At 37.2% G+C, this 20,610-nt stretch overlaps 1 protein-coding gene across 3 annotated transcripts in view; it reads left to right on the top strand.

The window, feature by feature from the left end:
- TRIQK (triple QxxK/R motif containing) overlaps positions 1–18,660 on the top strand; it is a 63,310-nt gene extending 44,650 nt beyond the window's left edge. For all 3 annotated transcript variants that reach the window (XM_084509035.1, XM_084509037.1, XM_084509036.1), the window contains exons 3-4: positions 3,932–4,017; positions 13,454–18,660. In XM_084509035.1, coding sequence (XP_084365161.1) covers positions 3,932–4,017; positions 13,454–13,567 — 200 coding nt within the window. In that variant the 3' untranslated portion in view covers positions 13,568–18,660. The remainder of the gene's footprint in view (positions 1–3,931; positions 4,018–13,453) is intronic.
- Positions 18,661–20,610: the final 1,950 nt, after the last annotated feature.

Here is a 20,610-nt window from a genome sequence, read left to right as displayed (position 1 = left end):
AATACAGCTGTGTTTAGTAGCTGAAAAACTCCCCCATCTTTCACTGTTATCTTTATGCTTTTCTAAGTCTACAGCCAATAGAAGAGTCCATTTCCACTCCTGGAAAGTTTCAAAAAAAGGATTTTTAAATGGGCACAACTCTGTTCAGCTGCTACTGAGGTCCTTTTGCCACCCAAGGAGCAGGAAAAAAAATGGGCAGACAAGGACAGGATAAAAAGGGTGGGATGAAGGGTGAGCACTGGAGAGTTTCTGAAGACAACTTCAAGCACTGAAATGGAAAGGTGGATGGTCTTTGCAGCTGTTCTTGGGAGGGACTGGCAAGGCGCAATAGAAGCAGGGAATAGATGGCTGTAGTCAGTAAGAAAAATTTCCTTATCATGGACTAGTTCTTTGGCCTTAAAAACTGAAATAAAGTGATGGATGGACTTCAGAAAAGTTGTAAAGAAAGAAGTTGTGAGTTTTTTAAATAAATTAAAAAAAAAAAAAAAAGTAAGGTAGGTGGTTTTGTTTGTTTGTTTAAAAAAAAAAAAAAAAAAGGAAAGCCAGCACTGGAGTTTGAGAGAAGAAATGAAAAATTGATAATAATGATAATGTGAAGAAGTACAAGAGGAAAGGATTTTGCTTAGGTAATACAGAAAGTAGGATTTGGTCTGGAAATTTTCCAAATCTATGTTTTTGGCTTCTTTTCTGGCCCTCCTATGTTCCCTCAGGAAAACTCTCTGTCTGTCTTGAATAGACATTGGGTAAAGCAGACAAATGAGGCTTTGTCTGATGAGTCCATCTTAACTGGCTTTGACGGTCACTTCCTGGGAAGAAGAAACAGCTTTAGCTGATGACTCTGACAGATAAATGTACAAGACAGCTTGCAGGATGAGGTAGATAAAACTAGAAGAAATCGGGAGTGTGAATATACGTGTTCCAACTGGTTGAAATTGCAGACTCAAAAGAACATAGGGAGCTATTATTATTTATTCCTGCTTGTTTTCCAGGTGGTAATGATCAGCATTCACGTGGTAGGGGCTTTGCATTTCATAGTTCTTTATAGTCCTGTAGTGCAGATGTCTTTCCCAAGGCCTCAGAAAGTTCAGATGTTTTAAGAGTCTTTTAGTACAATAGCTAAATCTGGTTTTCATTACAAAGGACTTCACAGATGCCCTTTTTAAACTTTTGCACTTCGTGGACTCAGACTGTTTCCCTACCATATATATTTTTTTCCTTTGGCTTTCACGTTTAGCAAGGAGAATGGTAAATTAATGACAGGTGCATAGATTTGGAGAACTACCAGCTCTAGAGTCATTATTAAAATAGCCTATTTGTTATATAGGGAGGTTTAGTTGTTCATATCAGATTTAATATAAATCTGGACATATTCTATGGATAAGCTGAATACAGTCTTAGCCATACTGACAGTACTGGATTAAACAGTACCTGAATGTTTGAAACTGAGTGAAGGAACACCGATAATCTTTCCCTTTTCTAGGAATAGACTGTGTAATATTTACCATTGCTCTAGTCACCTTCACAGTTGGTCCTTGGAGAGGAGGAGGGAGAATGGGCAATGTGAGGAAGAGGAGGTGGGGATCAGTACCTGACTTTTTTCTCATTCCTAATGGGCCTTACAAAGCTTTCTAGTTTTTGTTATCTAACTCTGTTGCATCACAGGATGGGAAACCTCTGTCTGTCCTGCTTTATTTACCCCAGATGGGAGAACAGCAAATCTGAATTACGAGAACTGAAATTGAACCTAGTCCTTGTCAGTTTTATACTTCTAAACAAAAGTATTTGTTGTGCTTAAAACATATCAGATGGATAAATTTCTATAGTTTGTTCATGAGTAAGTAAGAACAGCTGCATCACTTTATTGAAAGTTGGCTACAAACAAACAAACAAAAAAATTCAAGACTGGGGTATACCTATGCCAAATTTCACCCTGGAGTGAATTTTTATGAGTTATAAACTCCTGCCATTTATAATGGAAATTCTGACAGCTCTTTAACTATTTCATTGCAAAGGTACGACTGCAGTACTTCAGGAGGAAGAAACACGTTGTCTTCCAGGCTGGTTTCATCTCATGACTTAACCATTTGGGTTGTTCCTGCATTTCTTTCTGTAACTGTACAGAATATTACAGCACTCCACATTGTTGCATCCTGCTTTGAGATATCATTGACTTCTGAAGAATAGTGCTGCAGTCATCCTGTCCTGTAAATGTGATATGTTGACTGGATGAATATGTTGGAACATCAGACATAAATAGTCGTGTTGTCATCTTTACTCCATCCTCTAAGAAGACTCCTTGGATATATGTGTTTTTTTTTTTTCACTTGGTTTAGGTTATTTTTCCTTTTGTCACTGAGTATTTTCTAAGTTATTTCAGTTCTTTTATGAATAATACCTGACCAGAGGATAATACAGAGACCTTCACTATATATAATCCCCAGGGCTGAGGAGAGATTATACCATGAGAGCAAATTCGTAATGCAAGTTCAGCATCCACAATATTCTACACAGGGAAGAGCTCTGCATTGAATATGAGCAGAGAGATGAAACAGGAAAGGTGGACAAAGGTAGAAGTGTGTTTCCATGAATTCAGGGTATTGCTGGAGAAGATCATTCTTTTTTAATTCATGTTTCAGAATTTCTCCACTGTGCTTTAATATCGCAATTTTGAAGATGACAATGAAATGAGAAGATTGCACTATTGATTGTGAACATAAGGCCCCATCTGGTAGATTAAATGGGAGTGTTGTGTGCACAAAACTACTGAGAACTCTTTTAGAGGGAAGGTTAAGTTATCTGAATGTAACAACGATGAAACCTAGATGTAAAACTAGTGGTAAAAAAAAAAAAAAGAAAGATTTCTGCTTTAAGCATTGCAGCTCAGCTTTGTAAATAGGCAAAAAGGACAAAATGCATGTATGCATGGGGCAGGTGGGGGGTGGAGGAAAGGACTTTTTTGAAAAGACAAAGCGGTTTCACTGGGATTCTACCCCTCTGAGCATTTTCTTTGAGGATTCTTCTTTTCCTTCTCCTCCTTTGCTGACTGTATCAGTACCTTGACTTCTGTGGACTTAAAGAGGCTGTGGTTAATAGTATACAGTACAACAGTAGTGGAGCCTTTAAGTCGGAAAAATATACCTGAGAGATATCAAGTATTTTATGCTTTATTATTAAGTTGAGATAAAAGATTTATGACATTTCTAAGTACTTTCATGTCTTCCTCTGAACTCGGTTCATATAGACTCACAGTAATGAAACACTTGGCTGCACTATTTAGTGGCTGCAAGAGGTAGTCCCCATATTTTTCAAAAAAGTCCATCTAAGACAGTTCTAGAGGATTCTGTGTAACGTGTTTCTATAAACAGATAGTGTGAAGCAGTGGTTTTATTAATGCTTACTTGGACTGACCTGCATGTCTCCGAGTTCTGCTACTCACAAATAATGTTCCAGTTTGGAATCTTGAAACATTTACATTCACCAGAATGTCACGTATTACACATTTATAAGTGCATTAGAGATGACTAACCAACAAAAATGGTAACAAAAATTTTGTTTTGATTGAAAAGTGAGGGAAAAAAACGTCATCCGTCTTTAATCTACTTATTTGCTGTCTGATGCTTACAGAACAATTTAGTAAACATTGTACTAGTGGGTGGCTGTCAGTATGTGTATTTGGATGTCTCTTCGGAGTAATAAGTTCTGCACTGATTTATCAACTCTCGCTTGTTGCTATCATCACCTGTGCTGAGGACCGTTGTTGCACTGGTTGGGCCCCTGGCTTATAAAGCAGCTTCTGTTTAAAGTGCTGAACTGGGGGACGTTTTCAAAATGTTAGATCTGACTTTCAAACTGAAATAATTGCTAACATTCTTTATCTTTTTTTATATATATTTTTGGCAACATTTTCAATAAATGTGTTTTTCTGCTCTAGGAAAACAAGATTATAAGAAAACCAGGCCTATGTTAAGAGCAACAAGATTAAAAGCAGAGGCCAAGAAAACTGCACTAGGCGTGAAGGTAGAGTTCTCTTTGATAGCTTATACCACCTTTGTGTATTTCTTGTTTCTTTTCCCCATAGATGTACTGCGTGAATATTGATTTCTGAGAGATATTGTTTATGACACTTCAAAATCTAAGTGGAATGCCAGAATCTAAAATATTTATGATGGATTGCTTTTACTTAACCCTAAGATAACTAGAATAGATGAAATACTAAAGGGTTTTAAGTAGTCCATGTTCTTGTTATGATGCATACTTTAATGTCAATAAAATATTGTATACTTAGAAAACTGATCTTTCCTGTGAGCCACTCTGTGCACAAAACAAATGCTTTAATGATTTTACATTGTTACAAAAGTGACAATACACAAACATCTCCCTTCTTCCTCTTCCTGTCCTATACCCATTTCTAAGAACTCGGCATTCTAGAATAAGTTTCTTGTGTCATTTAAAGACAGTGTTTGTTAAATATTGTAAATTCACAGCATTATTATCTCAGTCTACATTCTTGTGTACTACCTCTGACTTGGAAAACAGTAGGCTTAACTAACAGCAAAATACTTGGAAAGGGACTGAAATCTGTTTTGGAAATGTCCCTGTTCCAGGCTGGTATGAAGTATAATAATGGCTGGCTGATCATGACTGTGAATATGAAGAAGGAAGACGATCAGGAATATTATGTTCTATCCAGTGTCATCAGAATGGAGTTTGGCTGAATGTACATTGTTTATTTAGGTGGCATCCAATATTTTTCCATCACACTTATTTTTGAATCAAAGTGATATACAATTAGCTTAGCAGGAAGGTTAAAAAATGTTGTGTGTTTGTTTGTTTTGTTTTTAAAAGATCAGACACCTGAGTATTCTAGTGAAAGGAACTTTAGAAATGTTAAAAGGAGAACATTTTCTTGTTTCTGGCAGATGAGAAATCAATTTTTTCAAGTTATAGCTTATAGCAAATGCCAAGGTATTACTACCAAGCTGTAACAGCTGTTGAGCTGCCAGATGATGTATTTGGTTGTCTTCCAGAATTTGCTATTATAATCACGAAACAGTGCTTTCTTTTTGCTCCTGATTGCTGATCTCGATCAAGCATTACCGTGCGATGCAGTATGTTTTCACAACATAATCTCCTCAGTTAGTGCTGTGTGTCAGGTTTTAATGAGAAAAAGTAGATTGCCTTTTTTGTTTAAAGGATAGATTATTAACCTTTTGAGTTCGATGTTTTTTCCTTCCCTTCTTATTAAATTTTACTTTTTCTTTTCATTTTACTTTCAATGACATGACCTTTTAAAAGTGATGTTCTACCTGGAGACTTTTGCTGTACAGCCTAGTTCTTTAGAAATGTACAAGTTTTACGCGTATCTCTTACAAGTGAGGAAAATATGTCCTTCAAACCATGTTTTGTTTCATTTTTATCTTGAGTAATTATTACTTTAAAATGATGGAGAATAGAAAAGCATATGTGTAATCACATGTATAATGAATACCAAATATTAGTGAATAAGGAGAACAAGAATAATTTATCCTGTACAAATGTGTTCCTACATATTTTTGTAGAATGCCAGCTTTGTTGCAGCTTGGAATGACTTTTGCCATCAAAGTGCACACATGTTCTCCAGGTCATGGGGTGTTGTGTTCCCTGGGGATCTACTGGTTGCAATGTTTTAGGTGTCTGAGGTTTGCAATTCTGCCTCTGCCTTTTAAACAAACAAATAAAACAAAACAAAACAACAATAACAACAAAAACTTTAAAATATTGTCTTCTGGCTGTTACATTTCTTGCACACATGGGCTATAAAATCTGATTCTGATTGCCCCCAAACAGATCTCAGTCATTTTCCTTGCTTCCTAATTGCTGACAAAAGCTGTCAGAGCTTAAGCAAAAGGGAAGGGAAGGTGGTTACTTCTCCCTACAGGGATGTGCTTGTGGAGCAAGGAGGACAAGGCCTTTGTATACAGCCTTCTCGCTGAGCTTATATAACCCATCAGGTTATGTACAGTTCTGAAACTATTTTGAGGTTAAATGCACATAATTGTTTGTTTCCTAATATTCAGAGCCTTGCGTGTGCCTGAGCTCTTCATTTGGGAAGGTATTGTCACAGCTGTCACTTCATATTAGCAAAGTTTTCTGATGCTGATAAACAACATGGTTCACCTTCCTAAGGGTGAGGTTTTAGTGTTTTTATACGATGCAGGCTCCAATTCTGTGCAGTGACAGTTGACTAACTTCAGTTTGTGTTGAAAGAAAAGCGGTGTAATTACAGTGCAATGCAATAAGTAGGCAGCACTTTAAATAGAAATGGCCAAGGCTCTTGTTAAATGTTTGAGAAAAAACATACATATGTATACTCTCCATTTATTTGTTTTTCCAGGTTTCAGTACACGATATGGTATGCAGCACTTCAAAGTATATTAACGTTTTCCTATAAAAGCTAAGTTGCAGATAATAAAAATACTGTAGAGGAGATATAACCGTATCATACTTATAGAGGTACAACCTCTCAAGGAAAGAGGAAAATTTTTTACATCTATGAAAATGCCATTTAAAACAATGGCTTTTTTTTAGTACTCATTGATACCTCTAGCCTGGGGTCCAATCCATGGGAAGAACAACCACTAGATATAAACTAAAGTATTTAGGGAAAATGAAGGATTGAAAAACAGAGAGGGGATGTAGTCCTCAATATCGATGAAGATAATGAAATTCCACTGTTGTGTATTTCACCGTAAGAGCTGACAACATTTGCTTTAAAAAAAAAAAAGCCTTATAAATGACATAAAACTTTCGAGAACTGATCCCCTGGAGATCCTTCACATTTCATCGCTGGCATACTAATTAGCTTGTCTTGTCAAACTTTGATTGCCTTGTCATTTTAATGCAAGGTTTAAAGTAACAAAGTTTCTTTCAGTCACTGCCATTTAGTACTTTTTAATTTCCCCAATGAGAGATTTTATCCATGTTGATAATGTCAGAGAAGTAGCTAAGCACTAATAACTATCAAAAGTTAGTTCAAGCAGGGTGACCATGCTAGTATTCAGTGTAATATTTGCTCTTTAAACATGCTTAAAAATTAAATATTGAAAAAGAGCTATTGTGCTGGCTCTGTTTGTATACATGACACCAATGCAGACAGTGCCAAAACACATGGTGTGCCTTGGACAAGCAGGACCCCTGTCTCAAGAAATAACATGGAGGGAAAGCAATATGTTGGAAGTCTCTCAGTTTTTGGGTAAGACAAGATTCTTTATAGCAGTACCAAAAAGGAAGCCTCTGAATTTTCTCTTTGTGGTTGTTTTGTTGCCTGCAGATGGAAGTACACCTGGAGGTGACGACCAGGTGGAGTAGCAAGGGCTCTAAGCTGTCGGTGCTGTCTCAGCTCTTAGAGGTGCCAGTGGGAGGGTGGCAAGGGGAAAATGGTTTGAGGAGTGTTCAAGTTCAGCCCCAGATAGCTGGGTTTTTCTATGCAGAGGCCAAAAGTAATGGGAATTCTTGAGGAGATATTTTTTTTCACAGGCTACAAGAATGAATCTGTGGTCCGTGTGATAGATGATGACGTTTTCTCTCTTGTTGAAAAGCAGACACAAATCTGAACAGTAGCATTTTACACCCACTTGCAAAGATGTAATCAGCTGCAGAATACCACTCCATAGAGAATTATTAGCAGCATAGTACATTGATTGAGCTAAGAAATAAATGTTTCTTAGAGAAGTGGAAACTCACTGTCTGTCATTCTTCTGCATATCTGCCTAATCTATTGTTTAGCTAGCTAGCTCTCTATTAAGAGTTTATCTCATCTGGAACAAGTTATGTATGAAGAGATAACAAAACATTCCTAGTGTATTTTGGCAAAGGGTGTTCTCTGATTTCATGCTGCTCATAATCTGCTAAGTTAGTGGACTCTGTTTGCCAAGATATGTTGGGAATACAGTTTCATAGCTTTGCAGAAATTAAGGCCACAAGGGACTATTAGATCATTTGATCTGGCCTCCTATATACTACAGATCATAAAATTTCATCCAGATACCTTCTAGGAAATCCAAGCACTTTTGTAGACCCAAAGTACTGGGTCTTCAAACCAGTTTATGTGCCTCACAAAAAGAGCAGGGCACCTTAATGTACCACCAATGAACAGTGTGATATATTCCCAGTGCTTCCAGCAGTCAGATTTTCATCCCTGACCTTGAAATGGAAGGGAGAGGAGGAAAAAAGTGTACAAAGTGAACAACAAAATCAGATCGCTCCCATCTGACCCTGGCCTGACCTGTACACTTAAGCACAGTAATTTTGGTGACTTTCAGCATGTGAACAAGATGCACCAGGCAGAAGCTTAGGAGGATTTTCTGTACCGTCTCGGAGCAGAAGTCCATCTTCCTCAGGCTTTAGTCTCTGGCTATGACCCACTCCAAAGGACAGTTGAAAGAAAAGGAGTCCAACAATAAAACATCATATCCCGGTAACGGAATCAATATAATTGAAGGGAAATTTATGGGAAAGGAAGGAAACTCTTACTCTGATCCTATATAGAAAAGTCTGAAGCACAGAAGCATGAACTGTCATTATTTTTGACAATCTAGTACTCCAGGGATTCAGAATATAGCACTGACCATGCAAGCAATTCTAGTCTTCCCAGGCTCTGAAGGAAGGGAGCAGTCTGCAGGCTTTTGTTCACCAAATCTAGCTAGCAGCCAGGGCCTCCTTTCACAAATGCCCAAGTTGAAGAATTCTTCCCAATGGCTGAATAAGTTATTTGTTTATTTATATGTTTATTTATTTAGTTGAGAAATCTAGCCATAAAAGACTCATGGCCATGGAAGTCTGTATTCTCCCTAAGAGGTTACTTGAAGGTTCATTCATTCTTGTTCTTAGGAAATTACATCTTATTTCAAGACCGAGTTTATCTAACCTCGGCAGGACCTCAAGAGGTTCTAATAAACGAGGTAGAAAGACCCCACACTGTGAAGCATCTTACTTAAATACAGGTATATGGCATATAGTTATATGCTGTAACCAAGCTACCTCTCATTCTTCTCTATGATAAAATAAATAACAGTCATCTCCTTACTGGAAATCCCCCCTTCCACATGTAGGGATCGTGCTGAGGAAGTGGTTACTTCTTAAATCAAAAGACCTTTTTAGAGTCACAGGCTTTCAAGGCAGAGTTTTCCATTTTGTAAGTACTGCCTTTGTAAGTGCTACAATATTATCTAGTAGCATCTTTGTAGTACTACAGTATTACAATTATAACAACTATATTATCTTGCATTTAGCTATGTTAAAATGAATCCTGCTTTGTGATCATATAGCCAGATGTTTTAGATGACTTTGTAGTAGTTCCTTGTTTTCCTTATTTAAGGCCATAATTGTTTTTGTGCTATCTGAAAATTTTAATGGTTAAAATTTATAACATAAAAATTACTGATAAAAGTTAATAAATTACTTTTGTTGCCTTGCATTAGATGTTAAATGTTTTGTTAACAAGCAAACATTCATTTTTAATTCTTATTTTTTGAAATTCTAAAAAATGGTCACAGTGAATGCCCAGCCAAAGTCTTCCACTTAGAAATTATATGGGATAAGAAGATTTATTTTTAAGTCCATGTAAGTTTTATTTCTAAAAAGACAAATATCCTTGGTCCATGTGATTTTCTTTTTATCCCTTTTCAAAAATATCTAGGAATAGTTTACAATTTCAGAGACAGAAATCTGTGGTACACTTTAACCTACTTTTAAGATAGTGTTTGATAAAAAAGAAAAAGATATACAAAATATATGCTTCTATTTGGAGGACAATAAACAAATAATTTAACATGTAAAAAAAATAAAATTTCCTGAGTGTGGTATTACGTTATATATGTGGTATATGATACTGTCATAAACAGTGTCTAAATCTGTGCAACTATATTCAACATTTTTCCTCATCTAGTCCCCCATTTTTTGTTTTTGTTGTTGTTTTTTTTTTGTTGATGTTGTTGTTTTTTTATATCCTGTTTAATCTCATTTAGATCCCAACTCTGCAACTTATTCCATCAGGAATCTGAGGACGTTATTGGAGTATTTTGGCATGGAGAGACATAAAACTGACAAAAATGATAGGAGAATTGAATCTACATTATTCTGCAATGGCATGTGTTTCCTTTATGGAGAAGTTCCTGAAAAACTTAACTAAGCTGCAATCAATAGATTTCTGCAGAAATTGTTCTAAATTTAAGAGAATATAGTAGAAAATTGTGTTCCTTTTTAAAGCTTTCTTGACTGTACTTTGGAATTTGAGAGCAGGGATTTTATTTCCTAGTGTTCTGTACCATGTTATAAAAGAAAAAAGAAAAAAGGAGAAAAAGCCCTGTGATCATGTTAAGTTTATTTCTATAAGACTTCTTCTTATTGGTTAATTATTCATGGCGAAATCCTCTGAGTAAATGGATTTCGCAGGGGGATGATAGGGATGATCCATAAAGTGCAAGAGAAAGGGAGCTATATATGCCAAGTGGGGAGTATTTTAACATTTCATTTCTATGCATGGCTTAAAATACAAATAGCAAAGCCTGATAAGTATAAAACAAATTAGAATGACAATATGTACGGTTGTTGCAAAGGCAGTGTAGTGGTGTAGCATCTCATTTGCTACTTACATTGCAAAATTTATGTTTATAAAAGTTCATAAACTGGATACAATTCTTAAGAGGCTGCATATCCCTAGCTAAGAGCCAGGCATCCTTTGTTAGACCATTTATTTTAGATTTTTTTTACTCAGCCTTCTTCAGTAACTCAGAATTAAGGTGTACGCATAAGTCACAAACTTGGAATTTCAATAAGGCTTGTCATTCCCAGGGTTAATAAATACTGATCCATTCACCTACTTCCTAATGCCTGCGTAAGGAAAGTAATGTTGTCTTGGTGTTATTTGCTGTAAAACGTAGGCAGAGAGAAATTAAAGAACTGCTCCCAAGCAGTTATTGGGCAGCCTGAGAATAAAATCAAGATTTTCCCAGTTTCGCATCCCAGAAAACAAATCTTTAATGCAAACGTTCCCCCCAGTTTTGCTGCTGCTACCACAGTATTTCACAAGGGAGTCTGGGGAGAAAGGAGAGGGAAGGTGGCCTGATTGTAGAGCAGAAAACATGGCAAGTGTGACATCTGAACAAGGGAAAAAACTTTTAATACTGGAATGAATTTGCTGTCTGTGTCAAGTGTGAACGGTGCCTGCATTGTACGGTTTTGTTGTCCACTCTCCTGAGCAGATGGAGCTTGCAGTTGTATGTCACTTGTTTATTACATCCTCTTAAGATTAGTAGCTGTGTGGCCAGATGGGTCTGGGAGCACAGCTGTGGATACAAGGAAATAAATGAAACCTGTCTGATGCTGCCATGCCCTTTTGTGAGATACTGACGTGTTGTAACTGCAACAAAGCAAAAATCACTTTCCTTTAATATATTAGTGAATTAGATGTATTTTTTTTTAATCAAATCATATAAAAACAGGAGGGTGAGGCTCAGAGAAAGGGATAACACTAAGAGGAAAATGTAGCTGAAATCCTTAGCAAACAGCCTCAGCAAATTCAAAGGAACGATTTTAATGTAAAATAAATTTAAAGTGCATATCAATTAATCATCCATATAAAATGTAAAGCAAAGGTTTCGATAGAACAAAGGCTCCTATAAAGCATACACCAACTAGGCAGTAGTATTTCAAAGTTTATTAGATGGCATATGTTGAATTATTGATCCAACATTCTGATAAACTATATAATGCATTCATGTAAATGCAAATGAAATGCTGTTCTATAGAAGAATGCCAGATTATGGGCTAGACTTTAAAAAGTCTAACACACTTTTAACTCCTTCATGGCAGTGGACATGCAAAGTCAGCCACAAAGCTACCACGAATCTGGAGATCCCAGATGGGACTTGTCCTGCAGTGTAGGTCTCTACACCTGACCCATCATCTACACTTCCTTCATAGTCTAAGGGGAGAAATAGGCATTTTTAGAGAATGTCCCTGTGACGTCGTTTAGATATCTTGTTTAGGACAGAAGGAATCTTACACTGAAGAGGGTCAGATCCTCTCCTTCACCTGAAAAGGTTGTCTGATTGTCTAGGTGAGATGTAGGCATCTCTTTTCCATCCCAGTGGCAAAGTAAGTATGATGTTGCATCTTCTGTACCAATTCAGATTAGTTGCTATAAATTTATTAAACTATTTCTCTCCTTTGAAGTATATGGGTAGGTTGCTCTGAAGCAGACGGTTTGTAGGTTAACGTGAAACTGAGATTCTGAGGGGAGATTATTGCTTCTTTTTGTAGAGGGAAGGCAGTTTGTGGGGGTGGGCAAACTGACCTGTTCCTTATGAGTACCCCCATACATGATTTCAAAAATCCTTCTTGATGATAGGTAATGAAGCAACGCGTGCTGTTAGCTGTGGAAGTGGTACTTACTATGAGCTGGAGGAACATAATTACATAAAATACATAAAATACATAATTTGTATTTCTTTTATTGTCTAACAAAATGAGAGTCAACAGTAAAGGGAGTATGCTGTGCTTTCATAGAAAAAAGAAAAAAAAAAAAACTTAAAAATCAGAAACACTGCAACTTTGCAAGAAGTAATGTTATAATGATAACACTGATTTGTTATATCCAAGACGTAAAGCTGGAGCTTAACAGAGTCCAGCCTTAAGATAGAATACGATGATAGGCAGTCACATAGTGAATATGATGTTTAGTAGAAAAACATTTTTTCTGATTCTGAAAGCTGCTATAAATCATGTATACTTTGGAAGACTCTTTTATGTTAATTAAGGAAGATGCAGCAAGTTGCAGTATTTTATGGGAAGAGAGGCAAGTGCAAGTGTGAATTGTTGTGCTTTTTGCCTTATTGAAGAGGGGAAAGAAGAAAAGTTTCATCCAATTCTGAAGGATTTTGTAGATCCATATTGTAATGCATGCCAGGAGGTTGGGAGGTAGAGGTAGCAATTTTCATTGACTTCCACCATACTGTGTTTGCTTCATTAAAAAATTACAAATTTGTTGGCAAAAAGCAGTAACATATTGCTAGAAAACATCAAAATTCACAGTGTAAATTCATAACTTAAATTTGTGTTCAAAACTGTGGTTCATGAATTCTGTTTTCTTTTAAAAAGGAAGGGATGGAATAATAAAAGGACATAAAGCTCCTATTTCTAGGTCAGACCAAAGATCTTTAAGCCAAGTGTCTTATTTTTGGCAGTGTATCAAACTCACCAAAATCTTTATTAAGTGAATGGATTTTATAACACTCTGAATCGGTAATCAAAAAGAATAAATCATTAAAGTATTGATATATTACGCAGAGTCTACGTCTGGTGTTATTTTGATGTGCGTTATAGAAGGGAAGTGACATTTATTTCTTATTTATCTTAAATTATGATAGTGTTTCTAACAGTTTTTGTTTTACTTTTTTTTTTTTTTTTCCTACAGGAAGTTGCCCTTGTCCTTGCAGCTATATTGGTATTTTTGTTGGCTTTCTATGCTTTCTTTTATCTTAACATTTCCAATGAAGTTGACCTTGATCTGGATCCAGATGAAAACTAGCAGATGCAATGAATCTATCATCACGATTTCTTCAGCTTGAACAAGACTACGTAGGAACACACAGTCTCTTCACTGTGAGACAGTAAACAATGCCATTTCTTGCAGTCCAAATTAGTAAGTTTTGCAATACATCAGTTACTTCTACATTCCAGATCTCCAAAATAAAGGAAGAACGCTCACGCCCGGCAAGTATATTTGGTTAACACCGAAGCCAGGAGCTGCAGTACAACACATGAAGTTTATTGTTTACATTATTTTTTCTCAGGCAGAGAACTTTGATGTCGAAAGACAGGTGCTATTATTACCATGGGTATTGATGCTGACTTCACAGGAGAAGAATCTGCCTTGAGTAAATTTAGGAATCAAAGCTTCCTGATAGCCAAATTAAGTTCCTTTCCCTTTCCCAAGAGGAAGCAGAAATACCAAATAAAATAATCTTTTATTGTTTTATATTTAAAGTATATCAAAAAACCCTCGGTCTTCCTCTCCCTTTTTATCTTTCTTGTAAATGTGTGCGCACACATGCACACACAAAGATGGAAGACATTGTAGGAAAAAATTATCTTTTTAGAAGCAGTCTGTCACCTCCTATATGGACTTAATTTTATGTCATCCCAGATTCTGTGTGCCCATATATCTACAGTAATCTTTTTCATTCTTTTGCCAACTGTTCAGCACACATGTGTTCTGTCAGAAATGGCACCTGGATGACAGAAGCTCTAGCATTCGCATATGCCTCTGAAACACAGTTCTTTGCCTCCTGTGCTGTCTGAACTAGTGTAAATAGAAAGTTCAGTCGATGTTGGGTTTAATTAGTGTATTGCTCTATTATTAATATAAAGTCAAAATTATATTTTAATTATAGTCTTCCTGTTGTTTGTGGTATCAACTGGCTCTACCTGTGAGGGGGATGTTGTAAAAAAATTCTTTGTAGTTATACAATCATTTTTATCATCAAACTAATGTCTGAAGTTGTAAGTATTAAGAGGCTTTTTTTTTTTTTATGTACACTTCTAATAATTGGGAAAATCTTGGCTTTATGTCATCCTTTAATTTTCACAAAGTCTCTTTCAGAATATGCAGTGTAGATAACATTTCTGATGCCTTTGATAACCACAAGCAACTTGAAGAAGTTGATATGTCAAAGCAGCTGCAGGGAGCTGTTAAATTCTGCCTTTACACTGTTCTGCTTCAGCTTCAGCATATTACTGAGCTTATGGTTGTAAAGGTTTTGGTTTGATCCTTTAAATTTGTGGTCAGTCTTTCTCTAGTTTGGTTTCGTTTTGAAACCAAGAAGAGCATGGAGCCATTAGTGCTGAATGTGCAAATGAGTTAGGCAGATTAACTTCCATAAAAGCTACTATAATTCTGAAATTTTGTTAGCAAACTAGCTTGGTTGTATCTTTGATACCAGTTTGTGGGCTGAAGGCTAGGTTTAATTGTAAATGAGACATTTACTGACTTGTTCCAGAAATGCCTGAGTAAGATTCCATACACTGATTTTGAAGACAAAGGCATACCAAATCCTAGCAACTATTATAACGGAGAATATATTTATTTTAAATTGACACAGTCCCATTATCACCTCTTAAGGAACTTAGATTAATGCAGTTAATTTTTAAACCATACAGTAACTATGACCATATACGTTATGTCTCCCTAAGGATGCACTTCTTATCTCTCGTACTCCTCATTCACTTTATGCAATGCAAAACAACTCCTCTAGAAATTCAGAGTACAACTGTCTTCCAAGAATATGAAAGGGAAAAACATATACATGCAAATATGTCTCATTTTCTAATTATGACTGTTACAGACACAAAAACTTAACATTTATACATTCATATGACTTATAGGCGGCTAATACTCTTATACATGACCGAACGCTTACTGACATGTTGAATTTATGGTGAAGCATTTTCTGACACATGGCCCGCCTTTCAGTGTGGAGAAAAGCATATCACAATCTGTCTTCTTGGATGTGACATGCCGTTCATTTCACCAGTGCCACACCACATGTCACAGAACCTACAGACCTCTCCTTTTACTTTGCATGAGCAATTTTCTTGTTCCATAAAATGCTGGAAGGATTGCTTTCTTAATGTGTGTATGTAGCTCCCTGGGTGGTATGTGGTCTCAGAATGATGTGTGGTTATCCCCATCATGCAAGTTGTCTCATAACTTGCTTTCTGAATTGGTTACATTAAAAAGCATGCTATTCCTACTGTCAAATTTATGAAGTTCTTAGAACATGAAGATCTCATTTCCCATAATTATGACTCACAGACAAAATCTGAAGTGCATAAATGTGTGACTGAAGCAATTTTCCTGTTTTGTGGCTTATCAGTCCATATAGCCCACAAGTGCCATGGTTTGCAGTTTGCCTGTTGGCTTCGCTAAGGTTAGGCCTTTTCATTTATATGAAAGATATTTTCATGTAATGAGAAGATTTTCTGTTGCTTAGATAAACTGGATAGAGTTCTGTTCAGTGTACACAGAAATACCTGGTAAATATTGCAGCAAGTACACTGTTTCTCTTATCAGCACAATAATTTCTAATGGAACCATGTCAATATGTTTGTTTTTAAAGCTAAAAGCCTCCACCTTTCATAAAAATTTTCATCGTTAGTTTTCTAAAAGGCACAAGCACAATAACATTAACAATGAGTTTGGATTATGAGTAACATTTATGAATTTGCTGAAATTACAGCTGATTTACTCAAAGGAGATCGTAATCAACCTGAAGTTATTTTTACTTTCTAGAGCACTGTAGCGACCATACCTGATAATTTAGAATAGGGACTGATTTGAATCTTGCAAGCATGTGGCTTATTTTGCTCCTAATTATATCACAGATTGAAATATGCCTCCTCAATTTTGGACCATCTATCTTTGTATGAGTTGCTTAGTGCCTACGTTAAGAAATGTATTTGTATTATCTTTGTGCTCTTATTAATGTTGGAGGTGTCACATTGAATTACATATACATTTTGAAGGACACTAAAGCAATCTGGACAGCACAATATTCAAATGTGCACGGTGATATTCACCAGCTTTAGAATATTTATATTATTCTATACCTTTCTAACCTCTGAGCTCATATTAAAATTAAGTGTAGCCTACGTAAAAGACAATAAAGAGAACTTCCCTTAGCATCTTATCCAACCAATACAGCAGATCTTGTGTAGATGAAGTTGTTCCGTGTAGCTCCCATCAACTTCAGACAGCATGACTTTATTATAAAAGTAATGCTTTTATACACTTGCTTCAAAGAAAGATTGCTGATCAAATCACTTACACAGCAGCCCTGGCTTGATTGGGTATTTTTTTTCAAGGATATTTACCTCTGGGAAGCATATTTGAGTCTGCTTGTGGAGTAAACAAAGTTTCTTTCAGGCAGAGGTTGTGGTGGAGATGCCTGTACTGGGCCCTCAAGCGGTGGGTGGTAGAGGATGTCCCATCTGGAAGAGTCTCTGGCTAGGAAGGCACGACAGCCTTCCAGCAGTGATTTTGCTCAGTAAATATCTCCTCAGCAGTTTTTCTTTTCCCTTTGATCCCACAGAGGCAGAACCAGCATGTAGACCATCTCAGGACAGAAGCCTCAGTATAGTAGTTTTACTAGTGCTGCTGGTGAGCATTGCCAAGGAAAGGCTTTAACTCTATTTCCTAGAGTCCATAAATATATTTTACTGGAAGCTTAGGAGGCATGTTAAGCATTTCCCTAATGGACCCTAGAGATGTATTTAAACTTTTGTTGAAGAACGCTTTATTTAAAGTTCACTCTTGCATATCATATAGACATCATGTGATTCAGGGTATGTCATAGCTCCTTCCATTCATCAGACCAGCTTGGAGCAGGGACAACATGTACATAACTGCAAAGATGCACAACACCAGCAAACATCCTTTCATTTAGGTATAATCTAGAATAGTTGACCTAACAAGCTGTGTTTGGAAGCAACTTCTAAACAACCCAACTAAATAAAAGCACAGTGGAAGCCCTACAAAACCACCCATCCCATGTCCAGGAGAAGTGCTATCAAGAAAGAGGCTTTTCTACTGAATTAGGGCCAAGTTTTGAATGCTGCCCCTTTGGAGAGGAAAATGTTGCTAGCAGCTCCCAGTAGAGTGATGATTCATTTTGCTCTGATATATGGGATTGTGCCTATAAAAGGCACAACTGAGCCAACTGGTGAAGGTCAAATGCATTTGGGACAATTTTCTGTAAAGTACTGTACTTGAAATGCAGACTATGCAAGTTAGAGTGCCAACAAACAGGATACTACAGATCTTGATCGCATTTCAAGTTTTACTTACAGTAGCATAATAATTAGTGATGCTTATGACTAAGAAAATAACAATATGGCACATCAATAAGACAGCAGAAATGTGACGTTGGAACTGCTTCTTAAAAGATTTTGTGGTGGATTATGCCTGCACTTTGGGAAATGAATCCATGAGATAAATAAACTGGCAAAGATTGTCTGTGATCATATGCTTACAATATTTTTCCCTGAAAGAGCCGACGCTGATATATCACAGCACTTTTCCCCATCATCCTCTTAGTTTGCTGTAATACATTCTTTTGTAGATGTATTTCTACACTTTTCCAAGAGTGAAGAAATATTTTGTGTAGTTTATCAATGCATTTAACTGACAGAATCCTTTACTCTTCTTCCACCCCCACCTCCCCTTAATCAGAACCAAATTGGTGGGGAGACAGCCAAAATGTTAGGTACCAGTGTCTCTCAAGCAGATGTCACACCACTATTTTTTAGCTCGTTTAAATGAATAAACATGTTAAACTGTGAAGTATTACATTTTGGATTTTTTCATTTAAAAAAAATGGGACAATCTGTTTACTGTCCTTAATTGAGACAACAATCCTGGTGGTTGCCAGTTTTGGCAGTTTTAACGATGAACTATAAATATTGGGACAAATCAACTAACTGGTGATTGTGAAGAATAGTTCAAGTAGAAGCCTCATTTTGCATGAGTACTTTTTTCAGTGCTATATATTTTTTCTAACTTCTATAATTGTTATACTGTTTTTGCATGTTAAAGCCACAAATAAATACATCAGTCAAATGAGAGTCCTGATTCCCTTGTCTTATTCTTGGTCACTGAAAAGTAGATAAGAGCTGGCAGTTTATCCAGTTTATCTACTTTTTCTAAATTCTTCCCAAAAGGTGTTTGTTCTGGTCAGTTAGAGATGTGGATGTTATGAGATATGAAGAGCTTCATTTTACTGAACCTTGGAAAAACTGTTCAGCATACAGATCTTTGGGAGTCTGCCATTTCACAAGGAAATTGTAGGAATTTACAAAGCAGAGGCACGGGAGGTAAGTATGGAGTATGGTGACAAACTGATGTCTTTGTCCTACCACAGCCTCCCTGGGAATGAGTGGAAGGAAATAGAGCTAAAATGGCCAGTTCTTCCAGCAGACAGACATCTTGCAACTCACCATGTTGCTGGAGAAGAGGGTGGAAGAAATGCTAATTCTGATGTCAAATCAGAGCTCCCTCAACATTTTCTTTTTTGTAGGGGGAAAGAAAAAGAGGGAGGGAGCTCAGGAGGAAATAAAGATGTCTGAAATGAAGCAGCTTCTCAGTGGATCAATGGTTCATATATTTAAGTAAGGAATAAACTGGGTTTGGTAAATTTGCTCCTGGCTAATTGTTACTACTTTCACATTAAAAATACCACCACCACTGACAACAAAGCCAGGATAGAGTAGCACTGTGTGTATGTTGTTAAGTTAAATGTAAATGTTCTTACTGATATTGGCAATGTCTTCATTTCTCTACTCCTGTGATCCGAACAGCAGAGAGGACAGATGAGGAGGGAAATGGCCAGGGAGCCCTTTTGCTGATTCTGCACTCCTCAAGCATCACCCCTGCTCAGTGGGGAGCTGCTGGTGTTTGGAGCAGGCTGCGCTCCTGGATTGCTTTGGACAGGCTACAAAAAAGAACAGAGCAGTGCTTAACCTAGAGGGCGAGTCTCCTACCATCACTGGAGTCTGATTTGTTACCACAAATACAGAGAAGCTGAGAGGTTGAGGCTTTTTACTTTTATTTATTGGGTTCTCAGAGAGGTGCCAGAAAAGTTTTTTTGTTGTTGCTGTTGTCCGTTTGAAACTTGTGTCTGCACAGTTGTTTCCCTTACTCAGTGCAGGACTGCTTTCCAGTAAACAGATACCAGACTCGTGCCTACTGCTTTTGGTAGGAAAGCTGTAGACTAAATCCTTTTGCAAGGGCAGGATGAGCTGCCACCTGCCCTGCTCTCACATGGCTGAAACTGAAGAGACCTCAAGTAGTTATTACTCTATAATACAGAAAGACCTGCTCTGCTTTGGGAAGGACAGCAAAATCTGAAGTCAGGAAGGTTTTATTTAGCCTTTCTTACCTCAGGAGCCTTCACACTGGCCCACATAGTTAGAGTTCTTATGTCCTTACTGCTTTCTTATCTTTTGATGGCTTCCTTTAGCTTCTCATTTTAAAAGATGAGCTAAGGTGCTATGGTTTTCTAATTAAAGCAGGGCTGTTTTAATAACTAGCATGGGTTCTTGCTGCCCAAATGAGCTTGTGACTGTCCCTTCTTAAAACTCAGATGGTCATATCTGTGTTTATTTGTTCATTAACTAGCTATTCTGAATCTGCTCGTCTCAGGCACTACTTTACCATTATGCCACTGTGTCTCTGCCCTTCAAATAATATCAGAAAGTGCTGAACAGAGAAGGCAGTAGAGGGGCTTCTTCAGATCTTTGAGGAGCAACTTTTTACTTGGAGAGCAACTCTTTATTCAGGCAGATAGGACAAGGGGGAATGGCTTTAAACTAGAAGAGAAGAGATTAGAGGTTAGGAGGAAATTCTTCACTCAGAGGGTGGTGAGGCCCTGGCACAGGCTGCCCAGAGAAGCTGTGGAGGCCCCATCCCTGGAGGTGCTCAAGGCCAGGCTGGATGGGGCTTTGGGCAACCTGGTCTGGTGGGAGGTATCCCTCCCCACAGCAGGGGGTTGGAACTGGGTGGGCTTTAAGGTCCCT

This window comes from Aythya ferina (genome assembly GCF_964211825.1).
Source record: "Aythya ferina genome assembly, chromosome: 2".
In the NCBI taxonomy this organism is placed as follows: Eukaryota; Metazoa; Chordata; class Aves; order Anseriformes; family Anatidae; genus Aythya; species Aythya ferina.
This window is presented reverse-complemented; position numbering and strand designations above follow the sequence as displayed.